At 42.7% G+C, this 25,715-nt stretch overlaps 1 protein-coding gene across 1 annotated transcript in view; it reads left to right on the forward strand.

Annotated features, from left to right (window-relative positions):
• Positions 1-25,715, forward strand: part of TRMT11 (tRNA methyltransferase 11 homolog) — a 70,933-nt gene that overhangs the window by 13,423 nt on the left and 31,795 nt on the right. The window contains exons 8-11 of the mRNA XM_073676028.1: positions 8,851-8,931; positions 10,565-10,729; positions 12,611-12,680; positions 13,301-13,432. Coding sequence (XP_073532129.1) covers positions 8,851-8,931; positions 10,565-10,729; positions 12,611-12,680; positions 13,301-13,432 — 448 coding nt within the window. The remainder of the gene's footprint in view (positions 1-8,850; positions 8,932-10,564; positions 10,730-12,610; positions 12,681-13,300; positions 13,433-25,715) is intronic.

The raw sequence follows: 25,715 nt of genomic DNA on the forward strand, positions 1-25,715 counted from the left end.
CAGAAGGCAGTTTGTTCACCAAAAGGCTGGAGAGCGGTACAATAATGAGTGTCTGCAGATAACAGTGAAGCTTCGTGGAGGTTCCTTTCACGTTTGGGGCTGCAGAGAGGGGTGGGGGGTTTGGTCTGGATTAATGAGTTGTAATGCTGAGAAATGCAGGCAGATACTTATCTATAATGCAATAACATCATGGAGACATTTGGCTCCAAATTTATTCTGCAGCACAGCAACAACCCAAAACATACAGCCTATTTCATTAAGAACTATGAGTCTTGAAAGTGATGATATGGCCCCCGTTGGGTTGTGATATCAACATCATCGAGTCTGGCTGGGATTACATGAAGAGAAAAAAAATAGCCTTAATAGTTTATGTGCCCACAATGCAGAAATGCTCCGGATTTTTCCTAAGCGTTTCTGCATCTCCCTGGAAGAAAAAACGCATGCGGATTGTACATGCGGATTGTACATGCGTTTTTCCTGCCAGGGACATGCGGATGTGAAGCGTTCTTCACATGCATTTCCGCATGCGGGTTGACAAGCGCTTTCCAAGCGATTTTAGCATCATTTGGAAAGTTCTTGACAACTTGGTCACACTATATAAAGCCATGCAACCGGCATGGATTTATATTGTGTGACCATCTGCTGCTTAATATTGTGTGACCATCGATAGTAAAAAAAAAAAAAATAATTTAAAATGTTAAAAGTAAAAAAACATACTTACCTTCCGGTGGCCCCTGGTCTCCTCAGCGATGTGTCCTGGCTCCCTGGCGGCTCGCGATGGTGTAAAAGGACCTGCCGTGACGTCATTTAGTCATGTGACGGGTAACGCGACCGCCAACGTCAGCGATCTTGTGACCAGCACATGACTAAATGACGTCATGGAAGGTCCTTTTACACCATCGCGAACCGCCGGGGAGTCAGGACACATTGCTGAGGAGATCGAGGGCCATCAGAAGGAGAGTATAATGTTTTTTATTTTTTTTAATTTTAATTCTTTAACTACAGGTACTATGGTACCTGGGTCTGGAGGAGAGCCTCCTCTTCTCCAGACTCATGTACCATCCGCTTATTAAATCACAAAATATCTGCATGTGCACATGTAGTCATGCGGATGTTCAATGCAAGTTAATGGCGGCTAAAACACCGCGATTCTGCAAAATTAATTGACATGCTGCTGACTTTTCCGCAGCGGAAATTTCCGCAGCGTGTGCACTGCACATGCGGATTATCATTGGGAAACATGGCAGACAGCTTAACATGCATTTTTAATGCGTTTTCGCGGCGGAAATGCAGCCGCGGAAATGCATTAAATCCGCATCGTGGGAACGCTGCTTAACACTTCTATTTTTTTTTAAAGCAATCTTACTTTGCAACATTTTTTCTATACCTTCCTAAAGCTTTTGCACAGTACTGTATGTAATTGCAGAGCCAGTGACCTACAACAGCTGGTCTCCACAATGTTGAAAAAAACCTTATACACTACATGAGGTCCAAAAGATACTTTCTTGCCCACCAGAGCTTTCCCTGCATATACGCTGAAGGTGTTCACATACCATATATAACCTGCCCACAGAGCAAAGACGCAACTCCTTTTTGTTGGTATAGATGTAAGAAAAATAAATGACTCTCTACAATGGCCCTATTAATATACAGTTCTGGAAAATGTAGGAATTGGTGGCCATTTTGTAGGTCACATTTACTATGGAGATCTAAAATATGATGCTTGGAAAAGAAAATGTAGCAACCATCATACTTCCACAAGAGGGCAGCCTTGCATAGGATTGCAAAGGTTAGCAGTCACTCTGTATAGTAGGCTACATAAAAGTGCAGTGTGAGGCTGTGTGCCCACGTAGCATTTTTCAAGCGTATATGCTGCGGAATTTCCGCAGCGTAAGCGCTTGAAAAACGCATGTATATCCGCACCCCATGGTCCCCAATGGGATTCCGCAAGTTCTATGCACATGCTGCGGATTTTTCCGCAGCGTTTATGCCGCGTTCAAAAATCCGCAGCATGTCATTTAATTTTGCGTTTCCGCAAGCGGAATTGCCTTTGTCCAATGCATAAAAAACGCAAGGCAATTCCGCATGTGGAAAACGCGTGATAAACGCGCAAAACATGCGCGATAAACGCGCAAAAGATGCGCGATAAACGCGTGCGGAATTCCGCATGCGTTTTTCCGGGAGAGGACTTGCATTTATGCAGCAGAAATTTTCTGCTTCATAAATGCAACGTGGGCACATAGCCTGAGAAGTTCATGATGTATATATGACTATTACTGCCCTCTTCACCATAAATAAAATCTGATATTTCTAGATTGTTCTAATGGTGAATATTTGCTCTAAGCTACCCCAGTATCTTATGTGATTCTATTGTCATATGCATTCTTTTGTGTTTTGCGCTTCCTTAAGTCTGTGAATATTTTCTTATATAAGAAAGATGAATTTAAAGAAGTTGTCCATCACATAGTTTTTAGGCCTATAGTAAAAAAAAAACAAAGCAGGCAAGTAGTTGCTAACAGAGGAACTACCTGCCTGTTGTAACTGTCGCTGGCTCAGAGTGGTCGACCGCTCCTGTCGGTGATTCAGCTCCTCGACATCAGCAGAGTAGCTCTTCTTCTTCTGGGCAACTCTGCTGATGTCATGGTGATTGACAGCCAGCTCCCCGCAGTTAGGCAGCGGGGATCCAGCTGTCAATCAGCATGAAGTCGGCAGTCACGCCCTGTCAACAGAGCAAAGCGGAAGAGAAGCCGCTACCCTGTCGATGTGATGTCAGTGGAAGCCACTGAACCGCCGTCAGGTGCGGTCTGTGCTGGCAGAGATCGGCACCAGGCAGGTAGGCAGGCACGTAGGTAGTAATTACCTGCCTGTAACTTGGGCCCATTCTAAATAAATAGTAATATATATCTACCATACATTGAACATTGGCTATAGAAAAATCATGACTTTTTTTCTAAGGACATTTCCAATTTGCATATTTATTAAAAGGCCAGGAGAATATCAGCCTTGTAACTTTGGTAACTTTAATTTTGATGCGTTCGGCCTCTTCGCATTAACACTTATAGGTCTGTGTGGGTGAAGGAAAGAGTAATCTTGGGAAGTTTATACTTCGCCTGCCTGTCTTTCAAGCGCTGTTCTCATCAGCTCATTATGTCGTTTTATTGCCTTCCATAACCAGTTCTTAGAAACTGATCAGTCAGCACCTCTGTTGTTGTGTATTAATCACATACACAGTGTATCTGGGTGGGCTTCTATTTTCTTTTACACTGTCAAATTGAAGGATGATATTTGTAATAATAGTAATATAGGCCTCAAAGCGGTCTGTTGCCTATAACAACCAATAATGCCTTTTATCTTTTAAACCGCTCTGGTAAAATGAAAGCTGAGCTGTGATTGGTTGCTATGGGCAACAGACAGACAGCTTTTCTTTTAGACAGTTTTCAGAAATCTGCCCCACTTTACAGACATTATGGGCACTGTCCCCATTGGGGCTCACAATCTAAATTCACTATCAATATGTCTTTTGGAGTGTGGGAGGAAACCGGAGAACCCAGAGGAAACCCACGCAAACACGGGGAGAACATACAAACTCCTTGCAGATGTTGTCCTTGGTGGGATTTGAACCCAGGACCCCAGTGCTAACCACTGAGCTACCGTGCTGCCCATATTTGACGTTTTTATACAGTTTTGTGCTCTTCAAGTTGCAGTAGGCTTTGTTGTTATTCACTTAGCCTCCCATACTGTTTTATCGGCAAAACTCCTCAATTCCTGAGTCCCATTAGAACCATCTAGCCATTTTATTATGGAAGACAAATGATTAGGGAGGTGAAAAGGCATTTTTCAAAAACATTTAAAAAGAACCCCCCCCTCCCCCCCCAAAAAAAGGGTTATTTCTGAATAAGAAATCTAGCCACCATTGCTGCACTAAGTTTGTATTTGAGCCACATGCTCCTTCCCAGGGTTGCATTTCCGGGATTATTCTTTGTTCAGCGGCTTCCTGGTTGTCGGGGGGGCAATGTGCTCCTGATGAGTAACACCTCAGACCAGCGGCATATTTGCATTACTGGCCTGAGCTGTCTGCGCTTTTTCTCCAGGAAACTGCCCACTTTTCATACAATATAGAGGTGGCTTGTAACCTGAACTATAACATTTAACCGGTTCAGGACCGCCCACTGTACATAAACGTCGGCGCTGCCCGGGCTCTGTGCAGCGCCGACGTTTAAAAACGGTGGGTGGTCCCGCAGCGCTCAGGACCCCCAGGGTCCTGCTAGCGCTGCGGTACCGGTTCAGAGCGATAGCTCTGACATGTGGCATCATGGGGACCTGAATGGATCAGGTCCCCATGATGTTAACCTGTTCCTATCTTCTAGATGCCGCGATCCATAGCGATCGCGGCATTTAAAAGATAGTGACAGCTGGTGGTCGGCGATCGGGACCCCCCACATACCTCAGGAGTGGCGGGGATCCCGGTGCTGTGACCTCTGACATCATCGAGACCTGATTGGCTCAGGTCTCGATGATGTCAGCGTCACACCAGCCAATCAGAGAGATCACCAGGGAAGTTTGTTTTAGCAACAAACTTTCCCGGGCGATCTGCCTGATAAATACACTGTTTCTCCTCCGATCTCAGTGAGAGAGCAGAGGAGAAACAGTGTGACAAGAGCGGTGTCAGCCTTGCCACTGTGAAAGTAAAAAAAAAAAATAAAAAAGAAAGTAAGAGTTAGGGTTAGTCAGTCCTGTCAGATCTATCAGTCAGTCAGTCCTGTCAGATCTATCAGTCAGTCAGTCCTGTCAGATCTATCAGTCAGTCCCGTCCTGTCAGGACAGTCCCGTCCTGTCAGTCCCGTCCGTTCAGTCCAGTCAAAAAATCTAAAAATAAAATGGCCCGTCAGACTTATACCGCAGAAGAGGTGTATGCCCTGCTGTGTTCTGACACTGATGACAGTGCAATCTCAGATGGAGATATGGATTTTGAGGGCTTTAGTAGTGGCGACACTGAGAGCTCAGAGCAGTGATTCTGTTCCATCCTCAAGCCCAAGGACCAGTACAGCAATAGGTGCAAATAGCGTTACTGGAGAAACGTCTCCAAATCAGGGAACACTGCCCAGTACAAGCGCTGTCCCTGCTACTAGTGAATTGGCGCACCCCAAGGGGCGTTGCCACATGATCTAGCATTTCCCAGATGGGAGGCTTCGGATTCGGCTGCTCCATTCAGCCCTGATTTCAACGCCACTCCTGGTATAAATGTGGAGGGAAGATTTTGGACCAATTCATTTTTTTAATTTGTTTTTTACAGACAGCTTGCTAGAGCATATTGTCGTGCAAACAAATTTATATGCATCCCAATTCATAAGCCAGAATCCCCGATCTTACTATGCTAGGGCAAATTTATGGACACCAACTAATGTCCCGGAAATAAAAAATTTTTTAGGACTTACATTTGCCATGGGGCTTGTTAAAAAACCGAGCATTCGATCCTACTGGTCCAACCACCCTGTTCAAGCCACCCCTATGTTTTCAGTCATTCTTCCTAGGACCCGTTATGAAATGCTCATGCGGTTTTGGCATTTTAACGACAATAGTCAATGCCTGCCCAGAAATGCCCCAGAACATGACAGGTTATATAAAATTAGACCCATCATTGAAAATTTGTCAGAAAAATTCTTAAGCCTCTACACCCCAACACAAAATATTTCTATAGATGAGTCCCTTGTAAAATTCAAAGGAAGACTGCACCTCAAGCAATTTATCCCATCTAAAAGGGCAAGGTTTGGAATAAAGCTCTATAAAATGTGCGAAAGTTCAACCGGATACACATCCGCTTTTCGCATATATGAGGGGAAAAACAGCCAACTAAACCCACCAGGATGCCCTACTTATCTGGGGACATCTGGAAAATTTGTTTGGGAGCTGATAAGTCCATTTTTTCAAAAAGGCTACAATCTATATGTGGACAATTATTACACCAGCATACCCCTATTTAAAAGTCTGGTTGAACACAACATCGGGGCTTGTGGGACCATCCGTAAAAACCGTCAGGGGTTTCCACAACCATTGGTCAACCAAAAGTTTCAAAAGGGGCAGTCAGGGGCTGTACGCAATGGAGAGCTGCTTGCCCTGAAATATAGGGATAAGAGGGATATTTTTGTCCTCAGCTCGATCCACACAGATGCCACAAGGGCCACTGTAGAACTAGGATCCACCACTCCTAAGCAAAAACCTGTGTCAGTCATTGACTACAACAAACACATGGGGGGTGTGGACCTTGCAGACCAGGTTCTACAGCCATACCAGGTATCAAGAAAGTCCTATACCTGGTATAAAAAGTTGGTTATTTATTTGTTTCAGGTGGCCACATACAATTCTTTTGTGTTGTACAAAAAAGCAGGAAATTCAGATCCTTTTCTTGATTATCAAGAAAAGGTAATTGAAAATCTTGTCTTTCAAAGTGTTAGCCCCGCTCATCCATTAGAATCTGAGGATGTGAAAAGACTCACTGAGCGACATTTTATTGCACTTATTCCAGCAACGGAAACAAGAAGGAACCCCCAGAAAAGATGTCGTGTATGTACTAAGAGAGGAATGAGGCGTGATACCCGCTACTATTGCCCACAATGCCCATCATTGCCAGCCTTATGCGTCACTGACTGCTTTAAAATCTTCCACACAGAACCACGTTTTTAAACTGTAAAAATGTATCCCAATTTGTCATTCAAACATTTGGTTCATTTAGTGAATGACATATTCAAGTAGAGCTCACTTAATTTCCAGGGGGGGTTCTCCAGAATCTAAACCTTCCATTGCGTGCTTGTTTCTGGAAATCATCCATCGAGTTAAAATGGTCACTAAACCCATAGATGAATTCCCAGAGGGGTGTCATTTCCAAAATGGGGTCACTTCAGGGGGGATTCTTTAGCTCTGGTACTCTGAAAAGTGCCAGAACAGCATAATCCCCCCTGAAGTGACCCCATTATGGAAATGACACCTCTGTGGGAATTCATCTATGGGTTTAGTGACCATTTACCTATCTACTTATTTTCCCACCTCTAGATTAATTTATACAGAGGAGTAGATTGTAAAATTCGGTCACTTGTTGTGGGTTTCCTCTGTTTAGGCACCTCAGGGGCTCTCCAAATGCAAGATGGCGTCCGCTATCCATTCCAGTCAAATTTCCATTCCAAAAGTCAAATGGCGCTCCTTACCTTCCGAGCCATGCCATGCGCCCAAACAGTGGCTTTGCACCACATATGGGGTATCAGCGTGCTCAGGAGAAATTGCACAACACATTTTGGGGTCCATTTTTTCTGGCTGCCCTTGTGAAAATTAAAAATTTGAGGCTAAAGTAGCAGTTTTGTGTTAAAAATGTGTTTTTTTATTTTCACCCTTCAACATTATAAAATTCTGTGAAGCCCCTGGGGGTTCAAGGTGCTCACCACACAGCTAGATAAGTTCCTTGAGGGGTCTAGTTTCCAAAATGGGGTGACTTGTTGGGGGTTTCCTCTGTTTAGGCACCTCAGGGGCTCTCCAAATGCAACATGGCGTCCACTATCTATTCCAGTCAAATTTCCATTCCAAAAGTCAAATGGCGCTCCTTACCTTCCGAGCTATGCCGTGCGCCCAAACAGTGGCTTTGCACCACATATGGGGTATCAGCGTGCTCAGGAGAAATTGCACAACACATTTTGGGGTCCATTTTTTCTGGCTGCCCTTGTGAAAATTAAAAATTTGAGGCTAAAGTAGCAGTTTTGTGAAAAAAAGTTAAATGTTCATTGTTTTCTTCCACATTCCAAAAATTCCTGTGAAGCACCTGAAGGGTTAATAAACTTCTTGAATGTGGTTTTGAGCACCTTGAGGGGTGCAGTTTTTAGAATGGTATCACTTTTGGGTATTTTCTGTCATAAAGGCTCCTCAAAGTCACTTCAAATAAGATGTGGTCCCTAAAAAAAATGTTTTTGTAAATTTTGTTGTAAAAATGAGAAATTGCTGGTCAACTTTTAACCCTTATAGCTTCCTAATAGAAAAAAATTTTGGTTCCAAAATTGTGCTGATGTGAAGTAGACATGTGGGAAATGTTATTCATTAACAATTTTGTGTGACATATCTCTCTGATTAAAGGGCATGAAAATTCAAAGTTTGAAAATTGCAAAATTTTCAAAATTTTTGCCAAATTTCCGATTTTTTCACAAATAAACGCAAGTGATATCGAAGAAATTTTACCACTATCATGAAGTACAATATGTCACAAATAAACACTCTCAGAATCAGGGGGATCCGTTGAAGCGTTCCAGAGTAATTACCTCATAAAGTGACAGTGGTCAGAATTGAAAAAATTTGCCTGGTCACGAAGGCAAAAACAGGCTCTGGCGCGAAGTGGTTAAAATCCCTCCTTGACAGTGTGAGAAGTATATTACAAAATTGCTTGTTTTTACAAGCACTTTAAATTTTACCCATGTTAAAGGCTGCTGCGCTCTCACCTCCTTTGTCCAAACCTTGAAGTTGCAGAAGTAGCGCAATCATAGCAGCTGAATAGCGGCCATTAATTGGCTTTACGGCTTACAGGATATAACCTTGTCACGGGAGACCCGGCACCAACATTCCTGAGATGACGGCAGTACGGGATTTGAGTATAGGGTATTTTTGTTTTTTAAGGGCGACTACTTTATTGTTATCCACGCAGTGGACCACCCCTTTACTGTTGAATGGGGTGTTCTTTACGCTCACTTACACCTATTTGTTGCACCCTTTCTTGTTACAATTGATGAATTAGACTTGTCTATCTTCATGATTACCATTTTAGAAAGTGTTAGGGCTTCCACCAACCTGTCAATGACTGTGGCCCGATTCCTCCAACAGGGGGCCTTTTGGTACCATGTGCACACTTTGGGGCTTACGTGTGTGGCACGGAGATTGATTACAACACAGTCCATGGACGGGGTGAGTAAACCTTCTATTTTTATATGCACCTCATAGCATTCCCACAGATGAAGTCAGTGGACTGGTATAGCTGTATGTCACACTGCGCTGAATTTCTGAAGAATGCAGTAAACTGTGATTATTTCAGTAAATTGCCACGTCTAACCGTTTGTAAGAAATCTGTGCTCCTTCGTCTTAATAGGCTCCAAATATGAAGCTAAAAGAAACTATTGGGTTTATGATCCCTTATGAGGCCAACAGTTAAATAATCACTTACTGTTTGCATGGAAAAACTTCTATACTGGGCAATTTTCAGTCCCGAGTGTTTGTCGTGAACCATTCACAGTAATTATTGCCAGAACCGCAGAGCTGTTTGCTGGAAACATTTATTACATTAAGGCTTTGAAGAGCTGGGTGAATGTTTCATGCTAAACTAGTATTAACAGAACATAGCTAATTTGGTACAACTGGTCCTGGAAAACAGGTTGTTCCATGGGAGGCTGTAGCTGCGGAGCACATTGCCTCTGATGCCGTGATTCCTTAAAGCGAAGCGATGTCCTTCACTATCTTTGTGCTATATCTTCATCTTTGCCTTAATTATGTCAAAAAAATTGTCTTCCAGTCTGGAAACCATCAACAAGCTGTCTTAGACTGATCTTCTGGGACTGATTTTTCTCATTGAAACCATAATACTTGCAGTTTTTACTTCTTTGCAAAGGATTACACAATACGGGTATTTAATGGGTTGTCCGTGTTCAGGCCAAATTGGACCACTGATTGTGCTTTCTAAAGATCTTTGACAGGGCTGTGGTGGTGACTTTCTATCTACAACACTTGACTGCTGCAGCTAGTCACTGGCCTCTGCAGTCTCATGCCACCCATTACTGCTGAAGCTAGTGATTGGCTGCAGCGATCACATGCTATAGTTGGGATGTCACTGCTGCAGCCTGTCAAATAAGACTGGTTGTGGGGGGCAGTAAAGAGGCAGCTACTCATGCTTAGTTTACTACTTAAAAGCATTATCTACCCATTTAGCTAGAAGACAGTTGATCCCTATGTGTGTTATTAAAAACAGGTATTTATAATTTCTTGGTATAGTCACAGGGTAGAAAAGCCATATTAGAATTCACCAAGATTAAATGGCCTGATGGTTTTTAGATGACAGAGGATATACTTTGTCTTTATAGTATTGAAAAGAATCTGTCGCACTGTTTTTGCTACCCGATATGAGAGCAGCATAGTGTAGGGAAAAGACCCAGATTCCAGCGATGTATCACTTACTAGCTTTGATAAAATCACTGTTTTCTCTACTACAGATCTCTGTATGCTGAGCTGTGTATAACCCCACTGATTGGCAGCTTTGTGTACACTCTGCATAGGCAGAAAACTGCCAGTCAATGGCGGTGGTGTGGTTGGACTACATGGCAGCAGGTTTACTAGTCCTCTAGTGAGATCCTCCTTTTGATATAACTGTGATTTATATAGAAACGACACTAAGCAGCTCAGCAAGTGACACATCACTGGTATCTGGGTCTCAGCCTCTACATTATTCTGCTCTCAGATTATGTGGTGATATTACAGCCAATGATAATTGAAATTGAGCTGAATGTTTTACAATTTGTTTTATACTTTTACTACCTTAACTTCCTGCCAGGTAAAGCAACAAGAATGAACCAGAAGTGGAGAGGGCCAGATGAAAATATAAGGGCCAACTTACGCCAGTACGGGTTAGAGAAACACTATCTTGATGTTCTTGTGTCCGATGCATCCAAACCTATCTGGAGGAAAGGGCCATTATTTGATGCAATCATTACAGACCGTAAGTTACCATCATCAAGCTAAGGACCGATATTGTGGTGGAATTGGTGGCAACACAGGCTGACCATTCAAATGTCTTCACATCCTTTTGGTTTCAGCTCTTGAACAGAAAATGGTCTCATTCTTTTATTTTGGGTGCTAATATAGAAAACAGTTAAAGGTGCGTGTAATAACATTATGATAATTCCAAGAAGACCTGTCCCAGGATTTTGGACTTTTAAGGGGTTGTCCGAAACTTAAAGTGAATTTCATACTATGGCCCTGCTTCATTAAGACTGGTGATTTTTCTCATGAATTGCGACTTGTATGTCTAACTATGTAATTCTATAAAGTAGGTCTTTGCCTGCCTGGGTATTATCCACAACCCTTCCTGCCTCTGGTCTATGACTGACAGGTCACCACTCTTTCGTGACCTGCCTCCTCTGGCCGAAATCTCACTCAGCTGCCATTATTGCCGGGGGCCTGTGTGAGAATTCAGAGGAGGCAAGTCAAGAAAAAGCAGTGATAGACCAGAGGCAGATGGGGATGTGGATAATCAGGCCGAAGACCAAGTGCAAAGTCCAGCCCCTCTGCACTTGTGCCTCATTAGCGTACAACTATGATGGCTGATTAATGAAGAATGACAAAACGGATTTCTTAAAAAAAGGTATCATTTTAGTCAGCTTCAAAGTGCCATTACCGATAAGTCTTTAGTTAAGAGTCCAAAATCCTGTTGACAAGTCCTCTTTAAGGAAATAGACTTTACAGTACATGGATGCTCCAGCTCTTAAAATATTAAGTAGCCTGTTTGTTAAATTTTAAATTTGAAGAATTATGCCTTGTCGATTGGTGGGGGTCCATCTATTAGAAAGCAGTATTAGTGCTAATGGTCGACCTGCACTACATTCATTCCCTATGGGACTGGTGAAAGCATCGAGAATGAATATAGCTGTGGTCAGGAGTCCCTCCTGCTGCACCACTTTACATCGATATGGGTCTCAGCGGTAGGAGACCCCCTATTCAGCACGTTATCACCTATCCTATGGATAGGTATAGGCTTAGTTTAAAGGACAACCCCTTCCAGTTTGCAGTTCTTAGCCTTGAATTGAAAGTGTAGGCTCTTTGAATCTTAAGGTGACCATACACTTGTCTCATTCTCCCCATAGATGTGCACGCACGGCTCAGACTGAGCAATGATAAGAAGTGAATGAGCGCTTACCAGGCTCTTCTGGCAGCATCAGGTCTCCCCTGAGAACAAAGGATCTGGCACAATGAAATCCAGCATATCTGCTGCTTCTTCTCCCTGACTCCTGTAGTGTGGGGAGAGTCAGGACACACCAAATGCATTAAGTTATCAAACTTGGAAGATTTGGCCATCATTAATCTAACTTGTATGGCCCTGATTGTTATGGCAGAATAAATAGTTGCTCATACCTCAGTCTTAGCATAGTGTGTGTTGGGGATGATGAACATGTAAGGCAGGTCCTGGCTGACAGGTAAAAGGAGACACAGAGAAGCATCGGACACCGTATTCTTTTCCAGCTGTACAGATACGTTTCGTGCACACCTTCTATGAGCCAAACTTTGTTTTTAGTGTCTGACGTATTTTTTTGATTGAATCATCTATTAAATGGTGCAATTGGGAGATACAATAAAGATAAGTCTGCATAACAGCTGGAGCTGTGTTTGATATCTTGCGTCTGGTCGGGGGGAGGCTGTTCTTTGGCCCATCCATGACTTTGTCTTCACACGCTGACACAAAATCAAAAGCATTAAATGCATTCCAATAATGGAAGAAAAGGAAATCCAAGTGACAGGATTCAGCAGAAATCAAGCTTTTGCAGATAAGCAGTTTACATATTATTGGCTCCGTGTGTGACCATAACCCGTTCTCCTTCTTTAGCCCCATATGGCATTCGGGAGTCAACTAGGAAGACCGGCTCACAGAAAGAGATCCTAAAGACGGAGCAATTGTGAGTGCTCCCTCAATGTACATGTCTGTGGTAACTTATGATGTTAGTGGTGGACAATTGTAGAGGAAAGAAACTTACTCAGTAGGGTACTGTAAGATGCTGAGGGTTGTGTGTCCCAGAGAGCTCTACTTCTGCCAAAATGATAAAATTGACATTTATCCTCTTGGATTAGCAGTACATTTCTTATAGGCTTTTTCTTCCAGCTTTTATAGACTCCCCGCCCCCCAGATTGACAAGTTTGTCTAGTTCTGAATTGATATATCCCTGACCCTGTATGTCTGTGTAAGCAGACATGTGCTCTTCAGGAGTGCGTGAAAGCTCTCTTTGGGGCATTGTAATGGAGACCATATAAGTTGCCACTCAACTTTCAGGGAAAGTAATAAAACAAAGAAATGTTTTACCTATGCAAGTTTATATGGTAACCAGTGTAAAGTGAAATGCTTCACTTCAGCTTCCAGATCTGCAGATTGGCCTGTAATACACAGTACTTATTAAAAGGAGACATGCAGTATTTTTGGGGGTTTTGCTAAATTTGCTCCCCATTAGGATTTTTAGGACTCATTATATTATGGTATTTTGGTCAGGAATATGCATGAACTAATATTTTTCTTTTCTTTTAGTCCCGAAAATCATGTACCCGTCCAGCTAACATATCATTTAAGTGATATCTTTCTGGACTTGTTGAACTTTGCAGCGGAGTTTCTAGTTGTAGGCGGGAGGCTGGTCTATTGGTTACCAGTGTACAAACCAGAGTAAGTTGTTGTTTTGTTTTTTTTTATTAATTATTTTGTCTGATCAATTGATATTCGTATTGATGTAACTTACTGATGGTATACTTGCGTGTAGAATATCTTTCACCGTCTATGCATTTGCTTATTACTTGCTGCCAGATATGGCATTCAACATTCATAGTACTTATTTCTGGTCCTCAACACTTTGAGGAAGGCTGCCTGCTAGCAGTGGATAGAAATAGTCTTGTATCCAGTCTAAGCAATCCTCTGTGAGCTAAGCCGCCTGGACTTTGTTACCTAAATAAGGATAGGTCATCAATATCAGATCAGTAGTGATGAACACACAGCACTGATCAGCTGTTATAAGCTCTGTCAATTCATGAGAATAGGAGCTGATGTGCAGTTCCCAGTGGTGGCCGCTACATATTAAACAGTGCTGCGCTGTTCAGCTTAGTTCATTCGGCTTCCGCTGGAGTTAATCGCAGCTGATCAGTGGGGGTAGCGGGTATCAGACCCCCATCAATCCAATATTGATGACCTATCTTAAGGATGCGTGATTAATATTAAATGCCCAAACAAACTCCAAGAGACATTTGTGCTAGGTTTAGCTGTTTTTGGTTGCCTACAATGGCTACAGTTGTAGGTCTCTTTAGCTTTTTCAGCCTCAGGTGGTAAGCAGATCCTGAAAATCACAAGAAATTAAAACTTAAATTATAATAGAATGTTGCAGAAAAATTTGCCATACTGTGATTAATGGAAATCTGCCAGTAGGATCAATCCTCCTAAGCAGTCTATATGGGTATGTAGGTTATAGAAAACTAAATAAAGGGATACCTTGTGATCTGATGTCTTATTAAGAAAAATATGGACTTCTCTGCAGTATGTAAATGATCTGTTAATATCTAAGAGAATCTGCCTCCATGCAGTCTGCTCTCCTGATTCTCATGTCTCACACTGGTAATTTCCCCCCTTTCACTTAAAATAGTATGTGGAGGCAGATTCTCAGGGAGATCTATGTCCAGCACATAGATCTTAACAGCTCATTTACATATTAAGAAAAACGAGGATTTTTTCTGGAACAAGACATTGGATCACAGATATCAAGGTATAATCGTAATCCACTTTCTATGACCTACTTGCCCATGTAGTAGGTTTACAAGAGTTGATCCTGCTAACAGATTCCCTTGAGGGTATGTGCCCACGATGAGGAGCCGCTTCGGCCCCAGCACTGCAGAATAGCCGCACCACTTCCGCCCTCATGAGTGGCCGCCATTTTTTTTTTCACATGTGGACTTTCCTCATTCATGGGTAAGTCGATTGGAAAAGTCCACATGCGGACCCGCAAGAGAAATTGACATGCTGACATGAAAGACACTGCATGTCAGTTTCCGCGGGTGATCCACTGATGTACAGAGACGCATAGTGGACATGGGATTTCTAGAAATCCCATCCACTATGCTGTAACATCTGGCCGCTGAGGGTTTGACCCTGCATAAACTCGCAGCTGCTCCTGTTCGTGGGCACATACCGTTAAGGTTTACATGAAACTGGAAAATCCCTTTTAAAATACTCTGTCATTTTAATTGAAACTTGGCTTAAACCTTTCCTAATGAAATAGGGTGGGAGAATAGATTAGCAGTGGTCACAAATGGGCCGGAAATCACATTAAACTCTTTCTCTGTCTCTCTTCTTTTCTCTCTCTCCTTCTTTTCTCTTTTTCTTTTTGCTCTCTCCTTTTTTTCTCCTTTTTGTCTCTTTTCTCTCTTCCTTTTCTCTCTTCCTCTTTTCTCCTTTTTGTCTCTCTCCTATCTCTTCCTCTTTCCTCTCCTCTCTCTTCCTCTCCTCTCTCTTCCTCTCTCCTCTCCTCTCTCTTCCTCTTTCCTCTCCTCTCCTCTCTCTTCCTCTTTCCTCTCCTCTCTCTTCCTCTTTCCTCTCCTCTCTCTTCCTCTTTCCTCTCCTCTCTCTTCCTCTTTCCTCTCCTCTCTCTTCCTCTTTCCTCTCCTCTCTCTTCCTCTTTCCTCTCCTCTCTCTTCCTCTTTCCTCTCCTCTCTCTTCCTCTTTCCTCTCCTCTCTCTTCCCTCTTTCCTCTCCTCTCTCTTCCGTCTTTCCTCTCCTCTCTCTTCCGTCTTTCCTCTCCTCTCTCTTCCGTCTTTCCTCTCCTCTCTCTTCCGTCTTTCCTCTCCTCTCTCTTCCGTCTTTCCTCTCCTCTCTCTTCCGTCTCTTTCTAAGATACTGTAATCATGGTGTAAAATGATGATCCAGAGATCCAGTTGTTTGTAATGGTATGGTGTTATCATTGCATCTTCTAGTATGAGTTTTACAAATATATAAAACACTAAAATTGACACAGTAAAGTTATTCTTAAAGCACCTGCCATTTTCTTTCCTTTTAATCTTTTTAACCCCATTTCCTAAATTTCTTTCTGTCCAAGCAAACCTCATTACTGTACTTGTAGAGAATAATATACACAGTGGCGGTGAGTGACAGGCAATGTTTTAACAAGAAGCAATAACCATTTCTGTATGAAAGATAACATCAAGCTAGAAAGCCGATTATTTGTGTAATCTCACATGGACATCGTTGTTGTGTCTGAATTTTTCACATTCTTCTAGTTGTAACCCTTGTGCAGTGTGTGCGGCCGTAACTACTGAGCTCACACACCGACACAATCCTCGTGTTGTGTGCAGTACCTTGTGGTTTATGTTTTGTCTACAGCGTGGAAAGTGTTCTGCCAGTAATAAAACCACTCATTAAACCTTTACTAAACCCATTATTCTTCAGACTTTACCAGTATAGTTAACGCCACTAACTTAAAGGGGAAATCCAGTGATCATGATAAACAAATATTTCTTAGATTCATTCATTGAACAAAATCCTGTTCTTGTAGCTCGTGATCTCTGACAAGCACTGAGTTCTAGTGTAAAAGGTCTCTATACAAAACTCAAGCATTGAACCCTTCATATAAACATTCAAGCTAATAAACAATGATTAAAAGAGGACTAGTCAGCCCTGGAACATGTCTGTTTCAGTAAAATAATTCTATTTTCCATGATACTAATTCTATTCCGCACCGTAATTCTGGATCATCTTCTCTCTGGACACTTCATTATGCCGATCTAAAAATGTGTGACAACTGGGTGGAACCAGTTGGGGGTGTGTCCTTACAAGCTCTAACAACATCCAATCAGTGCTGCTCGTCTCAGACTGTGTGGAGACACGGCCCTTTTGGTAAGGGAAATGCTATACCCAGTTTTAAATGTGCTCCAACCTTTCTAGGAAGAATAACAGGAACATTACAATAGACTAAAGGATTATCCAGAGTTATCATTTCATAGGAAAGACTAATATTTAGACTAGTAACTCCTTCACGACATCCACTGTACATGTACTTCATAAGTTGGGAACGGGTGTATGAGTGGGCTAACGAGGTGAGCCCGCTCCATACCCGGGAGGTGATGGCTGTGCATTACAGTCACAACCTGCCTTTAACAACCTGTTTAATGCTGCTGTCCATCTCTGACAGCGACATTTAACGAGCGCCGGCATGGGGGCGTGTCATTCAATGCGCCCATCGGGGGGCTTGTGATTTAATCGAGGGTCGCCAGTGGGTTGCTATGACAGCCGGGGATCTATTGAAGACCTCCATGCTTGTTATTACAGAAACTCTGCCTATGGCTGGACTTCAAAGGAGACCGTGATTTCTGCTATATACAACAATACTGTAGCATTGTTGTATATAGCACAAGCGATCAGACAATATTAGCTTCAAGTCCCCTTAGGGGACTATTAAGAACAGTCAAGAGTAAAAATACATGAAAAATAATAAAAAACTATAAAAGTTCAAATCAACCTCATTTTCCCCCCATTAAAAATAGATATAAAAAAATACACGCGTGGTATCACTGCGTTCAGAAAAGTCTGATCTATCAAAATATAAAAATAATTAACCTGATCGGTAAACACCGTAAACTAAAAAAATTCAAGAACACCAAAATTACGTTTTTTTTTATTTCTGCAGTTCCACACAAAATGCTGTAACAAGAAATCAACATGTCACATCCATCCCATCAACCGAAAAATGAAAACGTTACGAGTCTCAGAAATGGCAACATAACCCAAAACTTTTTTTTTCGCAATTATCTAATTTTTTTCACCGCTAAAATAATAAAGAAAATTGGACATGTTTGGTATCTCCATAATTGGACTGATGAGCAGAATCACATTACAAGGTCTCTTTTACCACAAAATGTTCACCTTAAAAACAATTCCCAAAAAACAGATTTTTTTTTTCCCCCCTTTTTTCTGGTAAAATGAATGGTGTCATTCAAAAGTAAAACTCATCCCGCAAAAAAACCCAAGCCCTTATATGTCTATGTGGAGAGCAAAATAAGCGTTATGGTTCTAGGAAGGAGAGGAAAAAACAACTGTAAAAACTGAAAATTGGCCCCGTCATGAAGGAGTTAAAAAAGCTGACAGATTCTGTTTTCAGCATACATACTCTATGGAGCTCTTTTGTACTGGAAGTCAGTGGTGGTCCATAATCAGGGTTCTCCACTGTGATATTTGTGTTGTCCTCCTCTGTCAGGTGGGAAATATTTTGTTTGGGTATGAACGTTTTTGCCGCGTTTTTTTTTCTGCTAAAGTTTGCGGGGAAAAAACGCAGCATTTTACGGTCCCAGCAACGTGACTGAGATTTCTGAAGCCTCATGCGCACGTTGCTTATTTTTTCTTAGCTTAATTTTTCATGAAGCAGTTTCAAATCTGTGGCTTATGAATTCTTTCTGCGTTTTGCAAGTGTTTTTCATCCATTGTAATGAAGGTCGAAAAAAAGCGGCAAAAACATTTATTTAGCATTTTTCCTGCCTAGAGACACGTTTTTGATGCAAAAATGTTTGCAGCCAATACTTAACGTGTGTACGTGCCCTACAAAGGCATCTTGGTTCCATCTTTTTCTGTGAAAACCGAGTAACCAATATTTCTGCCATTAACGCCACAGAGTGAATTGCCTAAACCAGGTAGATTTGATGTGGTAGGTAACCTGTGGTAGAAGAAGTCCAGCTTAAAGGGTTTGTCCACTACTAGGACATCCCATTCTTCATTTAAATGTTTGGCGCCGATGAAATAAAAAAAGCTTATACTCGCCTCCCGTGCCGGCGCCGTTCCAGCAGTGCCGACACTCGCGTTCCTGGGGCTCTCGTGTGGTTGTTATGACACGTGTCTCCATCTTGGGACAAATTGAACATTAAGAGGAAGTGAGAGAGCAGCCGCTACCCTGACTTCCTTTTGATGTTCGATTTGTCCGAAGGCAGGGCCAGTGACACCAGCACTGATTGGACGCCAGGATCATGTGTTACAACAAGCTCCCGAGAGCCCCGGGACTGCTGGAACGGTGCCGGCAATAAGTAACCGGCATGGATTTATATAGTGTGACCAAGTTATAATAAAAGAATGGTAAAAAATAAACCTTATGCTCCCCTTTCGATGGCCCCCCCGGTCTCCTTGTCCGGTGTGTTGGGTGGCTCGCGGTGGTCTAAAAGGACCTTCCATGATGTCATGTGACAGGCCACGTGACCGCCGACGTCAGCGGTCGCGTCATGGAAGGTCCTTTTAGACCATCGCGAGCCGCCAGGAAGCCAGGACGCATCACTATGGAGACCGGGGGCCATCAGAAGGTGAGTATAATGTATTTATTTATTTTAAATTCTTTTTTTTTTAACAGGTACTATGGTTCCCCGTTCTGGAGGAGAGTCTCCTCTTCTCCAGACCTGAGTACCATCTGCACATTGAATCGCTTAATATCCGCATGTGAACATGTAGTCATGCGGATATTAAGCGATTCAATGCAAGTCAATGGCAGCGAAAACGCAGCGATTACGCGAAATAATTGGTAGTGCTGCAGATTTTTCCGCAATGATAATCCGCAGCGGAAATTTCCGCAGCATGTGTGTAACATGGGTACTTTAGATGCAGTGACACAGTAACACAGAGCAGCCAATGCGGGGTTAAAAAACAGGTTTATGATAACAGGGTCAATCTCCACGCAGGGAGTAACAGGGCAAAATATGGGGGAAAAACAAGGGAAGTAGCAGGTAAAAGTCTATCACTGACAGTTCACAGTTAAACTAGATGTAGCAGAGTCGAACCAGTTGTAATCAACAGTTTTTTCACGTAGCTGACTCTTGCTCCTCACAAGGCAGTTGCCAGCTGATGCCGGTGTTGAATTCTTTCAGGATTCCCCGCCCAAACAATACTCCGTCTTCTGGCGGCAGCGGGTGGTCTCCGGTTTTACCCGCTGAGCCCCTAGTCCATAACACGACACCTCACGTGCTCGACTCCACGGACCCTGCGTCTCTTCTCCCTCTAGTCGGCTTGACTCCTCCGGTCCACTGCACTCAGATCTTGTTCCAAGTACTGTAGCCATGAGCCTGGACCCTCTCCCACTGCTCTGCTGAGCAGGACCCAACTCCCCTTTCCCGCGCAAACGTCCTTGTCTCTTCCTCTCTCTAGCCACGCCACCAGTTCCCTGGTGACCTGACATCCCAGCTCTCACTCTGGACATGCCCCCAGCTTCCCAGTCACCTGACTCCTGTGCTCGGAGTCTGTCTTCCCCCTGCAACCAGAGGCACGGCCCCGGCAGTTCCGGATCTCTTGCTCTGTAAGTACTTACACCCCGGTCTTCCCCCTTACATGTGCACAGCACATGCGGATTATCATTGGGGAACATAGCAGACCTTCTACCAAGCGTTTCTTAAGTGTTTCTGCAGCGGAATTGACGCTGTGGAAACGCTTAAAAAATGCATAGTGGGCACACAGCCTAATAGTATAAAATCTTAAACTTTATTTGTATATGATTAAAACATCTCCACATGCATCATTAATCCATAGATAGGTATTTCTATGTGGCTCCTGGCGGACTCGGCACCCTTGCTCATGCCCCATCACAGGTTGTGACATTTTAAGGGGGAGTAAAAGCACAGCAGCATGTTATTTCTCCACTAAAATGATGGACAACCTAGCGGAAAGCTAATAGATCCTATAGTCAGTGGTCCTTTGGGCTCAATAGTGTTCATCATGTGATGGATTTATTTACTGCATAAAAAGGAAATTGGACCTCTGAACACTAGTGTGAACCTGGCCTTAGTCATCCACCGTACTGACGGGATTCCATAAAAGATGTATTATATACATTAGAATTATAATGGCAGCTATATTGTAAGCTTTGGAACTTGCCCAAAAACGAACACAACCAAGAAATATATAGATGATTTTGACGAATGGAGACATCTCACAGAACTAGTTATCTTTCCATGTATCACTAGGATCACAACTGCGAGGCTGCTCTCTTGAGCATCTTCTCAGTGTTGAAATTAACTGTTGTAGTCGTGTCAACACCAGGTTTTCCTTTTATCCTAAATCTTTGATCACCTTAAATGTACCATTATCCGTTTACATCGTAATGAGGCTACACAAACAAATCCTGCAGTATGAGCTGACAAACACACGTTCTCTCCAGAAAATAAATAAAAGATCATCTTCCTGTGTGAAGAATAAATAGAACATGAAGTAAAGTTATGGGCAAACACCCAGTGTTTTACGTCTAAACTCTTTCCATCGTTGACAAATACATTCTTTTACTTGGGGTCATTATAAATAATCTATTAAAACTATGTAAGGGCAAGTCCTGAACACATTATTTTGATTTCTACCATTTATCATGTACTGTTAAGATAAGAGAAGGCAAGGAAATGATGGCAGAAGAGCTGCACCCATATGCCATCAGATCAGACTTCTCTGATTCGAGTCATTTAAGCAATTAGATGCTCTGGTCAATAGTGATCATGGCATCTAAGTGGTTTACAGAAGCAGGGTACTCCATATGTCAATCTATTGGCCCCAGAGCCCCTTTATTTTGGAAACCATTTTGGATTAGTTCATAGGCGCTACATTACATTTATTTGACATTAGATGTCAAAGACCACTTCTCCACCACTGTAGTTCCCCCACGTAAAATAATAACAGGTAAGCGCCGTTCATGTAATGTTAGCGCTTGCACTCCCGGGGTTTGTGTGACATTATGTCACGTGAGCCCTGCAGCCAATCAGCGGCTGCTTCCCTCTCACTTACTGTGAACAAAACTAACAGCTGGAAAAAGGGGAGAGCATTTTGCTTTTATCCGTCTTCCGGATGTCAGTTATGTCCGAAGTAAGTGAGAGGGAAGCCGCCGCTGATTGGCTGCAGTGCTTGCAGGACGCAACAATGTCACACAAGTCCCAGGACAGCAGGCACCGACATTTGCTGGAACGGCACGTTCATGACAGGTTATGATAGCTGTTGATGTTTTCCATGGGCGAACTATGATAATTGAGAAGGCGTTATCCGAGTAGTGGACAACTCCTTTGAAGTAACTATAATGACATAGCAGCTGATATTTAAAGTGGATCTGAAATTATAATTGATTTTAACCCATAGCTTATGTCATTTATAAAGAAATTATCAGCCAGATCTGCTGGCATGTCATGATGTACTGTTGAGGAACTATTTCCAATACCGGTTTAATGTACCTTTCTATAAAGCCCCCATACACACACAACTAAAATCAGCTGACAGGGTGATCGGCTGACACTCTAAAGTGTATGGATGTCTCCCGATTCTTCCCTGACAGATGGTCTTAGGGGAGAAAAGGATCTGGCACATTGGATTTCCGAGAGTCGACCCATTTGTTCTATGTGAGATAAGCCGCTGCCAGAGCTATCTAATGTGCATTTCAGATTAGATATCTGTTGGCAGCAAAGACTTCCAGATACTTGACTGTTTTTCAGAGATACCGGATTTTTCGAACTATAAGACGCACCTAGGGTTTAGAGGAGGAAAATAGAAAAAAAAATTTAAGCAAAAAATGTGGTCCTGATGCACTGTAAAGGGGGGAGGGACTCTGCTGCTGACACTTTTATAGGGGTAATGTCCCCCAATTCTGTTAATATCCCCCTTCCTGGTATATATGGCCCCCTCCTTCCTGTTATACATGGCCCTCATCCCCATCCTGGTATGTATGGCACCCCAATCCCCCTTCCTGGCATCCTGGTATGCATGGCATCCTGGTATGCATGGCACCCCTCATCCCTCTTCCTGGTATGTATGACACCCTTAATCCTGTTATGTATGGCCCCTGTCACACCCATCCTGGTATGTATGGCACCTTCATCCCTCTTCCTGGTATGTATGGCACTCTTCATCCCTGTGTGTATGGCCCCCCTGGGGAGCAGTGACCGTTCATTCTCCCTAATAGCACGCACACTGTATCTGCAGTGTGGCTCCTGCTTCGCTCGCGGTCAGCTTGCCCGCTATTAAAGGCCATGAATATTCACCATACCAGCGCGGCTCCTGGTATGTATGGCACCCTTCATCCCTGTATGTATGGCCCCCTCATCCTGGTAAGCTTGGCACCCCCTCATCCTGTATGTATGGCACCCTTCACTCAGCCGCTGTCGCTTCCCCCACATCCCCCACCACCCACAGCCCCAATATTTATGTACATCGGACTATAAGACGCACCCCCCACTTTCCTCCAAAATTTTGGAGGAAAAAAAGTGCGTCTTATATTCCGAAAAAATATGGTCATTAGGTTGATTTTATGTCATTAATTATGTCATGATTTTATGTCATTAATTATCAAACTGTTTCCCCTGAAGATAAGTAGGTCCAGAACCAACAGGCAAAACATTCAGGTGTTTGGCATATATATATATATTTTTTTAAATACTGACATATGTCATTACTATCTGGATCATGAATCAATATTTCTTCTTTTAGTGTTGATTGGTTCATGCATTTTGGTTTTACCTATACCCCTTCCCTATATTCTTCCATCCCAGTAAAATTTCCAATATTAAATGTGTATAGCTTCTTTGTATTTAAGTGGTGCAAAAAAAAAAAATCTGAAATTTGTTAAAAAAAACCCCATACTTTCATTTTGTTAATTTTTTTTAATATTTTTGAAAACTTTTATTTTGGTACTACCATTATGCCCTTTTTTGCCATGTTAATTCTTGAATTTTTGGTGGATTTCTTATTCTTCTTTTTGTGGCTTTTGCTTTTAATTTTAGTGTAAGGACAAGTGTGAGGACCATTGACGCAGGTTGTGAGCTTGCATATCTTGGCCAAAAGATCAACCAGTACCTTATATATTTTATATGTATTTTTTGCACGTTATCTATATTCAGGGTGCAGCCATGCCCATAAATGTTAGTTATGTAAACTAGGGTGTCTGTCCTCTTGGGGTGCACTTAGATAGTGCTGGGCAGCCCGCCTAATCTAATAGTATGGGCGTAACTAATAGGCTGTATGCCAGACACTGTGCGTTACCTGTGTGTGACCAGCTCCCTATACAAGCTTTTTTTTTGTGCAATTCTAATGCTAAGCAATCACCCCCTCCATGAACTGGTAGGTTGTGAGTGATTGTCTCATCAGTATTTTGCACCTGTGTTGCCGCCATATTTATTATTATTATTATTATTATTATTATATGGGTTTTCTGCAGCCTGATTAATTCATAGACGTATTCAGGTAAATACTGCTGCCTTTTTTTGCTGTGTTATTTCTTGAATTTTGGGGGATTTTTTATTCCTCTCTTTGTGCCTTTTGCTTTTAATTTCAGTTGTACTAGCACTAAAGTATTAAAGTTTATAGTAAAAATCATGGTCCCCTATGAAAGCTGATCTTCACTGGAGGTCTGTCATGGCAGGCATGGGGGTCTTCAGCAGGCCTCCACTGCTTTAACCATCCATCGGCACCCTGCGATTACATCACGGGTGAGGCAATGGCGCATGGAACGGCGCACTCCTGGACTGTGTGCTTTAAATGCTGCTATTAAAGGGTGATAGTTGATCTAAGAGGTTAATATCAGCGGGAAGAGCTCACCTGTGCTTACTGCTGTTAGTGGCAGATGCTAGCCATGTAACAGTCCTCATTTGCTGGGTTTGATGCTGGCTCAGCTCCTGAGCCCGCATCATGCACGGGGACCCAACATAGGATGTACCACTGCTGACTTTAGCCCATTTAGGGATTTACCATTTACAACGACTTTTCCTGTCCCTTAACCAGTTTTTTTTACCCATGTGCATACATTGTCCCTTAGTCTATGCTTTTGAAGATTCAATACAAGGCTGTGGTATGGCTCTGAAATGCCTTTGGAAAGTCCAGATATATCTGTCTTTCCGCCCTGGGACCAACATCCAGATTGGCACTTACATCCTCATAGTAAGTTCATTAGGCTTTTTTTAATTAAAAAAAGTCAGTGAATTATTATTATTATTTGACAACTGCATTTAAACCTTGCCGGTTGGGGGGAAGCACCATTCCACATACCCATTGGTGAACCAATGGGTTGCCTTAACAGTGGAGAGTCTGCTGAAGACCCCTATGCCTGTCATGTTTGGGCAACTAAGGAAGACCAGTTTATATAATCTAATATAATCTAGTACTGCAGTATATAGTGTAAGCGATCAGACAATCTCAGGTTAAAGACCTATATACACGGTGCGTCAGCACACTGCGATTAATGAATACTCGAACTCCAATATTGCTATAAATGTTAAAAACTTAAAGTTGTACCCTTTTAAAGCACTACTCCAGCGTTTCTTTTTTTATTTCACCACTTGATTGGAGCTTAAAATCCATGTCCCCTGCCCCCTGTCTGATACTCCCCTTCCTGCGTTTTCATCTGTTTTCGCCGCCGCTCCGGTCCATCTTCTGCAGTTTATGACCTGCCGGCTGCTACAGTATTTTGTGGAGCGAGCCAGAGGTCACTAATCAATGTAAATCGGTTAGAGACTCGTCCTGGCTCTCATAGACTTGCATTGACAGCTTGTGACGTTGCTTGAGTTCCGGCCAGTGACAATATGGCGCCACGAGACCGGACTGGCGCCAAAATACGGTGAAGACGCCAGAGGGGACTTACCTTTTAAAGCACCACTGCAGCGCTGAAAAATGAAACGCTGTAGTGGTGATTTAATATGAATGGTCCCTAAACACTATTGTCCTACCTCTCCATATGCCAAACCAGGCCTCATCAGAATGATGAGTGAACTGAGAACCAAGTGTAACTCACAATCAAAACCTTGTGTGGGAAAGATGGGGGGATAAGGGTGCTGAGCTCTGGATGGGACAACACCCCCCCCCCCCCCATTATGTATTACAACAAAGAAAAACTATAGGGCCCGCACACCTTTTTAGTATTGAATTAAGGTACAGGTTAACGAATACCCTTTGTCGCCAAAATACAAACATATATGCATCAGCAGACTGC

The sequence above is a fragment of the Phyllobates terribilis genome, unplaced genomic scaffold (assembly GCF_046119375.1).
Source record: "Phyllobates terribilis strain yellow unplaced genomic scaffold, ASM4611937v1 Scaffold_3__8_contigs__length_932513732, whole genome shotgun sequence".
In the NCBI taxonomy this organism is placed as follows: Eukaryota; Metazoa; Chordata; class Amphibia; order Anura; family Dendrobatidae; genus Phyllobates; species Phyllobates terribilis.